The sequence below is a fragment of the Malus domestica genome, chromosome 02, assembly GCF_042453785.1.
Source record: "Malus domestica chromosome 02, GDT2T_hap1".
Classification (NCBI taxonomy): domain Eukaryota; kingdom Viridiplantae; phylum Streptophyta; class Magnoliopsida; order Rosales; family Rosaceae; genus Malus; species Malus domestica.
Genome location: NC_091662.1, coordinates 30,776,081 through 30,786,915, shown reverse-complemented (window position 1 = coordinate 30,786,915; position 10,835 = coordinate 30,776,081). Strand labels below are relative to the sequence as shown.

The following is a 10,835-nucleotide window of genomic DNA, read 5'->3' as shown; positions in this document are numbered from 1 at the left end:
CGCAGCAACGCGCGGGCATTTTTGCTAGTTATTACTATGTGAAGTTTACATAACTAGCTCAAGTTGGGACCAAAATTTTTGTAACGGTAAGAAGTTTATTCCTTTATAGAATATCACTAGAGAGAGACTTTACTGTAATTGGGTGCCTTTTGTGGATTTTGACACAATCGCAGTTTTTGTGAACCCTAACACTGAACTCTTACCCCAAAACCCTAAAAACAAAGATGTGAGTGTCTGTGAAGATCCCCATCTGTCCCAAAAGGGAGAAAATTGTAATAATGGTCCTTCAACGTTAACTCAAATGGAGCAATAATCCCTAAACTAAATATCCATTAACATTAGTCTCTTAACTCATCAAAATGTGCAGCTATGATCATTTTTGTTAACTCTGTCAAAATTCCGTCAAAATGAGTCGTGTTGGAAAGACCATTGCTACAATTGAGTTAAAGTTGAGGGACAATTGCTCCAATTGGGTTAAAGTTGAGAGAGAATTTCTTTAGTTGGGTTAAAATTGAAAGACCATTGCTACAATTTTTCTCATTTGGTTTTTCATATTCACTCCTCAATTCAGCCTCATGTGCATGACACAAGACTCATTTTAACGGAATCTCTAACAGAGTTGATGAAAAAATCTATAGCTGCACATTTTGAGAAGATCAATAGTCATGGATTTTTAATTGAGAGACTACTACTCCAATTGAGTTAAAGTTGTGGGACCATTACTACAATTCCCTCGTCCCAAAATTAAATACGTTAATCTACTTCCAAAACATAAAACACCCAGAATTTAAATTTAACAAAATGTCAAGCTTCTCGGGTCACCAGTGTCTTCATCGTGTGCGATCTTTTATTCGCATTTCCTTCTCACTTGAATCATAATTTCTTTCATTCTGTTTGTCGAAACCAAATGGCATTTTATTCATGAAACTAATCCAAATCCAACACAGGAAATTTGGCCTCAAGTGGAATTTACGCCACTCGGCCTTATAAACATGGCTACAGATTGAAGCATAAACGGTACATTAGTTTATGTAATGGAAGCCACTATAAATTACAAGCAAAACATTCCGGATTCCATGAGTTCAGAGTATTGCACAAATAACAAAAGCTAGCGGTGACTTCGAGTTTTTTACATGATATTTTCTTTTCGGCTCACTTCCGGGTATGTTCTACGAGAGGGAAACCAAAGCGTAATCCTTAAATTAGTATTTGTGCACAACTATGAGTTACCTCTCATCAGGTTTGACGGGAGCATTGGCCAGGTCCTGAATCTCCTTCTTGCTCTTTATCACAGTCCAGCTCCTGGTATGGAAATCCACCTTATCCAAGTCCTCTACAATGCCCATGTACCCATATAGAAATCGCTCCTCTGCGTTGTCTCCCTGCATTGCTGCTTCCACAATTTTTCCATTTGAGGACGTCGCTCGCTCAAAATCCACTCTGCCACGCTGATGCTCTGCAAAATGCTTCTGAATCCTCTCTGCGTCCCCAAGCCCAGTAAAAGTTCCCAAGAACTTCACCACCAAAACACTTTGGTCAGCAGGCTTCCCTAGGCAAATCTTGATTCTTCCCTTGATTAAACCATTACCTGCCATGCCATGTAGAACCCAAAAGATTAAAAACAAATAATTGTTATCCTAACTTCAAAAGGCATCTTGCCATCATATCCTCCGCTCACCCTGAATAATACATGATGCACTATATTCTTATTTTCTAGTTTACTCAATATTTTTAATAAAACTATGCTCAAGCATAAGTATTGTACAACTAAATAATAAAAACAACAAAGTCGCTCACTTCTTAGAAAAGCCTCGAGCGCCTCCATGGAAACAACCTTCCAACTTTGAGGATTGTTGTCTGACATAGAAATATTGTGAACAACAATCACAGGAGGCCAGAGAATCAAATCTTCCTTCTGAGCCAAAGCTTCAGCCTTGGGCAAGACCTGGGGAGCCCATGTGACTGTGTCAGGGGGGACAACAGTACTCCACCCCAACAGAACACAAACTGCTTTTAGAAGACCCAAGTGCTGTGCCCTCAGCCCAACTCTGTGAGACATATATGCGTGTCTTACCAAGCGTTGAGTGTCCATGAACTCCTTCGACAAACTGCAACACAGCATAGATAAATAAACAATTGAAAAAGATAAAAAAAAAAACACAATGAAAGGACACAGTATTTGCGAGTACCACTTCTACTCGAAAAAAAAAAGGCAGAAACATCTACGATATCTCATCAAGTATCATATACATTAATAAGTATCATATATAAAAATTCAAAAATGAAAGTCAAAAATCCAACTTTGATATCTTCATAAAAGAACCAGTGAAAACAAAACCAAATGCTATTTGACGAATTACCAAAAAAAAAAAAAAAAAAAAAGCTATTTGACAACCCTCAACTGCTACAGTTGTTTGATTCAAATTAATCATCCTGCCTCTCATTTGCTGCAGGGCTTCATTCATTTGTATCAAGTAATACACATTCATAAGGTGTGATGGCTTATACCTGCAACAAACTACCACAACCTCCTTTTATCAGACTTGGGGCAGACTTGCATCAATTTAAGACACGTCTCTGACACAGTGATATCCTCATAAAAGTAAGTACGGTTCAACCTTGGAGAAGTAACAAGACAAATCAATGCACATCTAACTCTCGATAATACTTTGTCTAATGATTGCTTTTTTAATTTCACCCCTTGAAGTTTTATGACATTTTACTTATTTATTTCTAATTCGGGTTCTAATCATCTTCTCTAAAAGCCATATAGGAAATAGCCCGCATATTCAACCTCACGACCAAGTAAATATTTGGGCTTCCCATGATAACGACATGAAAAATCATATTACTATGCATCGTTAGCAAACCAAATGATTGATCTCATTGTCACTGACTTCATAGATAACTCCATGCGCTCTTGTGAGGGAACTTTAAACCTACTCACACACATGTTACCACAGAATCTATTACTCCAATTTTCACTACAAATCCTTCTTTCCCATTTCTTACCAACTATAACTGACTAACTTCTACTTAACTGGCCAGTTTCTACACTCCATCTAGAAAATACAATGGACTCCAGAGCCTCAAAGATAAACTTACCCCAAGTGAGAAGCTATGGAACTTAACACTGCATCATAGGCTACAGATATGCTTTATGATCACATTTTTGCAGGCATTATAAAAAATAATGTACTTTCACGAATGAATAAGCCTCCAAAGCTCCTTCAAAGTCCTAAGTATTTTTTTTTTAAAGTATTCACGCAGAATAAGTGCATGTATGAGTAATGAAACACTATGCATTTCGACCTGGATGCCAATAACAGGATACCAAAATGACTTCAGCAATTAAGTTCGTATCAGAGTGTGGACTGAGAAATTGATTTCCGCCTATTTGAATCAATGAATCATTTCAAGCCAAGAACCTCATTTCACTCTTGTTCACAATCCATCCTATGTACATCCTATCCCTCCACCTCAAACAATAAACCAATTTGCATAATCTCTTTGCATCACCAAAGCCTAAAACTATGCAGAATGTCCACATTTACTTTCGCTAGTCAACAAGGAACTAAAAACACACTTAAGAGGCCCTGTATCATTTTCTGCTGGACTATGACGATCCTTGTTGTGTCAAATGGTGTCTGTCTTTCCCACTACAAAAGCCATGTTACTTGGAAATTTCACCCATGATTGGTAACGAACAACTCCGCAAACACCATTTCGTATTAGAAGATGTTCACCCAATGAACAACAAGGAAATACTTAAAAGACCACATAACTTTCAGAAATTTAAGGTCATAGCAAGTGACTTGAGTAGTACTAAACAAACCTAAGTAACAAAAGCTCAAAATAACTGAATCAATATGACTAATACTAAAAACCTCCTGAATGAAAGATGAAAACTGGAGTCCCACTTAAAAAGAACATGACAGAGAAGAAAACGGACCTTCGGCCACATACGATGCAGAACAAAGTACCAGCCTTCCCTTGTTCCTTGTATCTTCTCCGAACAGCCGAGTTCATATTTAGCTTTTTAGAAAATGTTAAAAAGGCTTCATTTACCATTTGCATAAACTCCTCAGAGTCCTCGGACGGCTCAGGACGTGCAGAGCTCAGCCCATTTTCTGATTGATCAACATCAGTACCATCACTTGCGTGGACATCTTCTAAATAATTATAATGTCTTTTCCAAACTCGGTGCTGTTTGTGAACACTGCTTTTTATATCAGCGTGATGCGCCTTATGCCTACTTAATGGACCAGAATTTCGATGACCCTTTATATATCGATCACCGTGTTTATAGAATCTGACTGAATGCATTTGTGCATGTTCAAAAGAGTGTTGAGATGGCAACCAATCATCATATTCATATTCACCATGACGGTGCCCAACATATACCCTCTCAGCCTTACTGTATCTATCATGGTCAAATCCAGCTGATGCAGATGAATAACTGCCTAAATCTCCATCATTCCACTCTTCACCGCTTTCATATGAAACTTGGAATTCTCTAGATGTCCACTTACTAGACCCAATAGTTCTAGGATTATGTGTACTCATACCTTCTTCAGTAGCATAGTTTCTTTTAAGCATCCTATCTGATGGTTCATATATTCCAAGCTCCTCTCTCATAATCTGCATTCCAGCAGGATGCCCACTCATCTCTGAGTCATATTTTGACACAGAAGACGGCCTGTCCTGATACTTCATATTAACATCTCTTTCAAAACCATAATCTTCTTTCTGATGTGCGACCTGAAAATCTTGTGATGCCCTGAAATGGGATAGTTCATAATCTTGTGACATTCTCCTTCCTAAACTGACATGTGTGCGTCCTGAACCTGAATATTCCACACCATGCTTTGATGTCTCTGATATTCTTCTTGAATCAGGGTAGTCTAATAAAGATTGCCTTTGCAAAGTAGGATTATTCAGCATAATGCCCTTTCTTGAATTTCCAGAAAATTCCTCAGTATCATCCATTCTATCCATAACAGGGTTCATAATACTAGGTCTTGACAAATTTTGATGGTTATAAACCATTTGAGTACTATCATAGTCAAGTTGTGTTCGTGGAGGCATGATTTTATTTAAGTCATCAGATGGATATCTGCGATCATCAACTGGCATTCCCCTTGATTTGGGGTAAAAATAATCTGCATGCTCACCTCTGTTAGGACTATAACTCTGGTAAGTTGACAGGTTCCTCTTGCCAGAACCAGGATCTCTAGGATAATCTGCTAGTGGCCTTTGTCTATATGCATTAATGAACCGTCTACTACTTGAAAATTCATCCATTGAAGGTAAGTGTGGGCCACCCATATAAGAATCCTGAAATTCACTCCTTACGTCTGTGGAGGAGCTAGGACGAAAGTCCGTATAATGAGCACTTGACACCATGGGGTACAAACCATCCCTTGAAGTAAGAATGGGTTTCTCTCCTTTGTAGGATTCTGTCACTGGTAATCTATCCAAAGCAACAGGATCCGTATACCGAGGCCTTCCATGCTCAAAACGGGGTAAGTTCATACTCCGTGATGATGATGGTAGGTGTTCACTATCTTTTGCAGGAGCTATCACAGGATGCAGGTCTGGAGGTGGCCAATATATTCCTAGTGCAGTATTATCTTGAATTAGTGTGGATTTTAATCCTCTTACCGCACCATCTTCCACATGCATTGATTTCTGACTCAATGTCCCATGTGTACCGCCAACTGACAATCTGCTTCCATTCATTTCCTCATTGATGATTTTAGAATCATTGTTCTCAGACCCGTAAACTCGTCTACTATTTGAATCATCATTCACACTATATTTTGCAGGCTCTACAAGTTCAGGTCTGTGTTGTAACTCCAAAGGAACAGGTGCAAGTGGAGTTGGCGAATAATTCCTATGCATAACCCCAACTCCTTCATCAAAATGTGACCTTTTCTGAATGCCGCCAAAAGGCAGTGGCGGTGACGTTGACCTTGATCTCCGCCTCACCCGATCAGTCCTTCTACCACCCAAATGCCAACCATGGTCACTCCTTCCAATAGAATCAGTCCTTTGACTCAAACCCACATCCCCTGGCAATCCGCGAGGGCTTAAACTCCTCTCACTAGACTGATCAGCAGCCTCGAGTTGCATATTACTCCTCCTACCACTATTACTATACGGGTCGGGACCCACCGCATGTAATCTAGAAGCTGGGGATTGCTTATTGAAATTCTCATGCTTTCGAGAATGCATTTTGAGATTCACAGCTCAAAACCCCCAAATTTCTATTTCATATAATTGAATAAATATGATAGTAAGACCTCGAAAACCCTAACCCTAGCAACACAAATCCAATCACAGTGCAATTGGGAAAACCCTAACCATAAAAGCATTCATATTATTCGATAACAATCAGAGATCACCGAACGGAAATTGAATTCCATGAAAAGTAAGAATTTCAAACCTTTCTCTGGGAATCCATTAAATTTCGGTACATAAATACGATCGATCTTTCTCAGACTCTTTCAGTTCTCGATCATAAACCAGAAAGCTGCTTTATCATCTCAGATTCTGTGATTGGAGCCAACGGGCGAGAGAAACTGATGCGTTGTTCTTCCACTGGGAATTTGAATTTCTTGGTTTTTCTGGGTTGGTCGCTAAGAGAGTTTTCTCAGAAATCGATGCGGTTGGATGGAAAGTGGAAGATGATGACGCGGTTTTGTTAGTGGGGTGCACTTTTAATCGCATTTTAATTACGCGGTTTAGAACGACTTTTTGGCTACATCACAACCGTTGCTTAAGAGCATTTTCGATGAAAATTTCAAATATAATGTAGTAATCTCAGATTTTCTCTTCCTCACTCATATATATTTTTTTTGTTATAAATAATATTTGTATGATTTATTTTAAAAAATAAAATTAATTAAAATAAGTTTTCAAAATTTATAATTTGTGCATTAATAAGACTCACATAATAACATAATTAAAAAAATTATTTGACATCAACTTTTCTCGTATTCAAATTTGACATATGAGTTCATATGGATTGAAGCTTATTCTTGCTTTCAAATTTGATTAAATGACATTCCATTTCCAAGAAAAAAAATGTCTTTTCAATTAATGGGTTTTTATTCCCACTAGTTTTTTTGGCTTGAGCTATTAGTGACACACCCCGTCCCGAAGGAGGGCATGCTGGCCGTCACGTGAGAGTGACGTAACCATTTGCACAGTACGGAAGCTTTAAGATACAATTTATAAGTTGATACACCCGAAGGTGAGTCCTAATTTTGTCCAATCTGTCAGAACACCGTCGAATTCCTCGTAGTCACCACACCTTTGTGATTCTTGAACCTGGAGGGGCGCAAAACCAAAATTGAGTGGGTCAGTAAAACAATTCTTTTCAAAATCCAAACATTTCTCAAAACGTTGTAACCCCTCTCCGTAAAACCTGTATACTTTCCCAGAAATGTAAAATATAAATATACATATATATTCTCAAAACTTCATTTTTACTATCTCAACATTTTTCTTTATCAATCATGCCATGCCATGTCTAATTCAATAGTTAAGTATGGATGCATCAACAATAATCATATCAGGTGCAAGAAAGTAATCAACCGTAGGCCCTCTAATAGCCCTGTACGGTTGAACCTAGAGCTCAAAATCTATCACTATCACTCTACCGGAGTCACCTCTGTGACCCGTCCGGCCTTCTGCACACAAGTTACGCTCTAGTGCTTCTCATAAATCATCTGTGCACATAATCTAAGGTCGACTGACACACCCCGTCCCGAAGGAGGGCATGCTGGCCGTCACGTGAGAGTGACGTAACCATTTACACAGTACGGAAGCTTTAAGATACAATTTATAAGTTGATACACCCGAAGGTGAGTCCTAATTTTGTCCAATCTGTCAGAACACCGTCGAATTCCTCGTAGTCACCACACCTTTGTGATTCTTGAACCTGGAGGGGCGCAAAACCAAAATTGAGTGGGTCAGTAAAACAATTCTTTTCAAAATCCAAACATTTCTCAAAACGTTGTAACCCCTCTCCGTAAAACCTGTATACTTTCCCAGAAATGTAAAATATAAATATACATATATATTCTCAAAACTTCATTTTTACTATCTCAACATTTTTCTTTATCAATCATGCCATGCCATGTCTAATTCAATAGTTAAGTATGGATGCATCAACAATAATCATATCAGGTGCAAGAAAGTAATCAACCGTAGGCCCTCTAATAGCCCTGTACGGTTGAACCTAGAGCTCAAAATCTATCACTATCACTCTACCGGAGTCACCTCTGTGACCCGTCCGGCCTTCTGCACACAAGTTACGCTCTAGTGCTTCTCATAAATCATCTGTGCACATAATCTAAGGTCACCCACCAGTCGGAATCTCACTAACACTCTCGCGACTGGCCTGTCGTACCCACTCCGCGTGGACTGTACGACTAGCATCTACTTGGATCCAAGGCGAGCGTGCGATGCGGTGAATACTATAAGCACTAAACCATGGTGCAGGATTTGAGCTCAATATATATCAACATCATCATAACAGTAATTAAATACTCACCTGATACTCACCTGTGCGTCCGCCGCACCATTCATTCATATGCATCATATCTCAATTCATACTTTTCATATCATTTCATGCATGGCAATTCGATTCACATTTCTATATACTTTTCATATCAATTCTATGCATGGTATTTCACTTCCCGTTTTTCCACATAACTCATATACATTTCATTTTAAACATATTTTCATTTCAATTCAATTTCTGGGAAACGTCAAGTATATATATATACGGAAAACAAAATTGTCCACTCACCTGGAGTTCGTCCAACAACTCCCTAGCACCACACATCAAGGCGTCATGACGATCGCCGCCTAGAATAGTAATCAATTCCAGGCTCAGAATTCATATCGATAGAATATATAACTTATATAAAATACGTCACTACGTTGATCGATCCGGAAGATCTGCCACTCAGATTTTAAATCCATAACTTCCAGAGGTCCACATTATACCTCTAGTACAACATCCTAAAATTTCATTACCATCCAACGGTCGGATCTCCGTCAATTTCCAAAACTAAGTGACGGTTAACATTTTATTTTATGAACTTACAATTCCAATTCCGAAAGATCCGTAACTCGGATTCCCAATCCGTAAGTTCCAATAATCCTCAAATATTACGTATTACAACGTATCAAAGTTTGGTGATGATCCAACGGTCGGATCATCAATTCACATTTTCACCTAATGTGAAAACTATAAAACGTTATTCGAACACCTAACCAACAATCCTCAATAACTTTCTCATACGGTGTTCAATTTAGGTATATGAATATACCACAGTGATCTACTCGACGTCACGGACGTCGACATATTTTTAAAATAATTTTATTTTTATTTTTACTGTAGCACCTTCTTCTTCCTTGGGTCGCCGGACTGGTTTTTCCGGCGGCCGTTTTCTGGGCAGTTTTTCAAATTGCCATAACTTTGTCATTTCTCAACGAAATCAAGTGATTCAAAAACGAAAGTTGTAGCCCTTGAAGAGACAAAGAGAATGGTACCTTGCACAACACCTAGTTCGCCGTGGTTTGGCCGGAAACTGCCTCGAAAGCCTCGGAGGTCGCCGGAAACTGGTATTTTTCAAATGAGTATAACTTCTTCAATACTCAACGAAATTGAGTGAAACAAAAAGAAAAGTTGTAGTACTTGACGAGACGAAGAGATTGATACCTACCTTGACTCCTAACTCGCCGGGGATTCGCCGGAAAACGCCTCGAAAGCTTCGGCCAAACTTTGAACTTATCGATCTCCGTGTTCTTACGTCCAAAAACTTCCAACGAAGCACTCCGAGCTTCCTTGGGACCTCACTAAGCTCGCTGTGATCTTGTTTTAGCCTAAAACGTAGTCATTTAGAAGATTATGAACAGTACCATTTCACGGGAACTTTGAAACTAGGATTTTCCGAAGCAAAACTTACCTGAAATGGATACCATCGTGATCGTGGAGGTTCCAGGAGTTTGATGGTGGTCTTAACTCCGTCGTTGGTATAGATTTAGGGTGGTTTTGGAGCTCGTCTGTGTGAGTTCGAAGGAGAGGGAGAGAGACAGAGAATGAGAGATTGTGAGGGAGGAGAGAGAGACAGGGTACGCGAAATAGGGAGGGATATGAGGTGTGTGGTCCTACCTAACCCCAAATCACAAAATTCCATCTCCAAATAACTTAGGAACATATATTTCACCAATATATGATTCACATATCTTAATCACGTTTAAGGGAAATTCCGTCAATTTACAATCACGAGTGTAAAACTTTGGGACGGGCTGTGACAATTAGGCATGTGAAAGAAATTTTTTTTATCAATAATTTTTTATATGTTTGATTAATGAGTAAACAAAAATGATGTTAATGTTAAATTTATGACATGAGATAAAGTTTTTGATGATGACATATGACCAAATGATGTTATGTCTTGATACATTGACCCAAAATGAAAAAAAAAATTACACTTATAAGACAAATTACAAACACAGAAGGGAGGAGATCATCATGTCACATAAAGTTCTAAAATTTCAAAAAATTGCATCCATAAATTAGATGCAGCAAAATCTCTTTATACAACATTTCTTGCAATCCAATGTTATTTTTGCAATCCTTACATAATGAAGTATATAGTGTAAATATGTAAACGAATTGCACCTAGGATGCACTGATTTTATTGATTAATTATTGCCTTCATTTATGTCACATCCCCGCCCGGTCCACCACCACATCTCGGGCTCGACTCCACCGTAGCACGATATTGTTCGCTTTGGGCCCCGACCACGCC

At 38.7% G+C, this 10,835-nt stretch overlaps 1 protein-coding gene and 1 long non-coding RNA gene across 2 annotated transcripts; both read right to left on the bottom strand.

Annotated features, from left to right (window-relative positions):
- Window positions 1–893: 893 nt before the first annotated feature.
- On the bottom strand, window positions 894–6,770 carry LOC103418471 (uncharacterized). The gene is made up of 3 exons (XM_008347416.4): window positions 3,953–6,770; window positions 1,798–2,108; window positions 894–1,588 (listed from the first exon to the last, which is right to left on the bottom strand). The coding sequence occupies exons 1-3, from the start codon at window positions 6,235–6,237 to the stop codon at window positions 1,227–1,229; spliced, it is 2,958 nt and encodes a 985-aa protein (XP_008345638.2). The 5' UTR covers window positions 6,238–6,770; the 3' UTR covers window positions 894–1,226.
- Window positions 6,771–7,824: 1,054 nt separating this feature from the next.
- On the bottom strand, window positions 7,825–10,225 carry LOC139189962 (uncharacterized). The gene is made up of 5 exons (XR_011573814.1): window positions 9,987–10,225; window positions 9,744–9,903; window positions 9,571–9,639; window positions 8,822–8,880; window positions 7,825–7,948 (listed from the first exon to the last, which is right to left on the bottom strand). It is a non-coding gene; the product is annotated as an uncharacterized lncRNA (long non-coding RNA).
- Window positions 10,226–10,835: the final 610 nt, after the last annotated feature.

Coding starts and splice junctions, on each gene's coding strand:
- LOC103418471 (XM_008347416.4), bottom strand. CDS start 6,237: ATGCATTCTCGAAAGCATGAGAATTTCAATAAGCAATCCCCAGCTTCT. Junction 2,109..3,952: donor TGCATCGTATGTGGCCGAAG/GTCCGTTTTCTT, acceptor GCTGTGTTGCAG/TTTGTCGAAGGAGTTCATGG. Junction 1,589..1,797: donor GCTCGAGGCTTTTCTAAGAA/GTGAGCGACTTT, acceptor ATGGCATGGCAG/GTAATGGTTTAATCAAGGGA.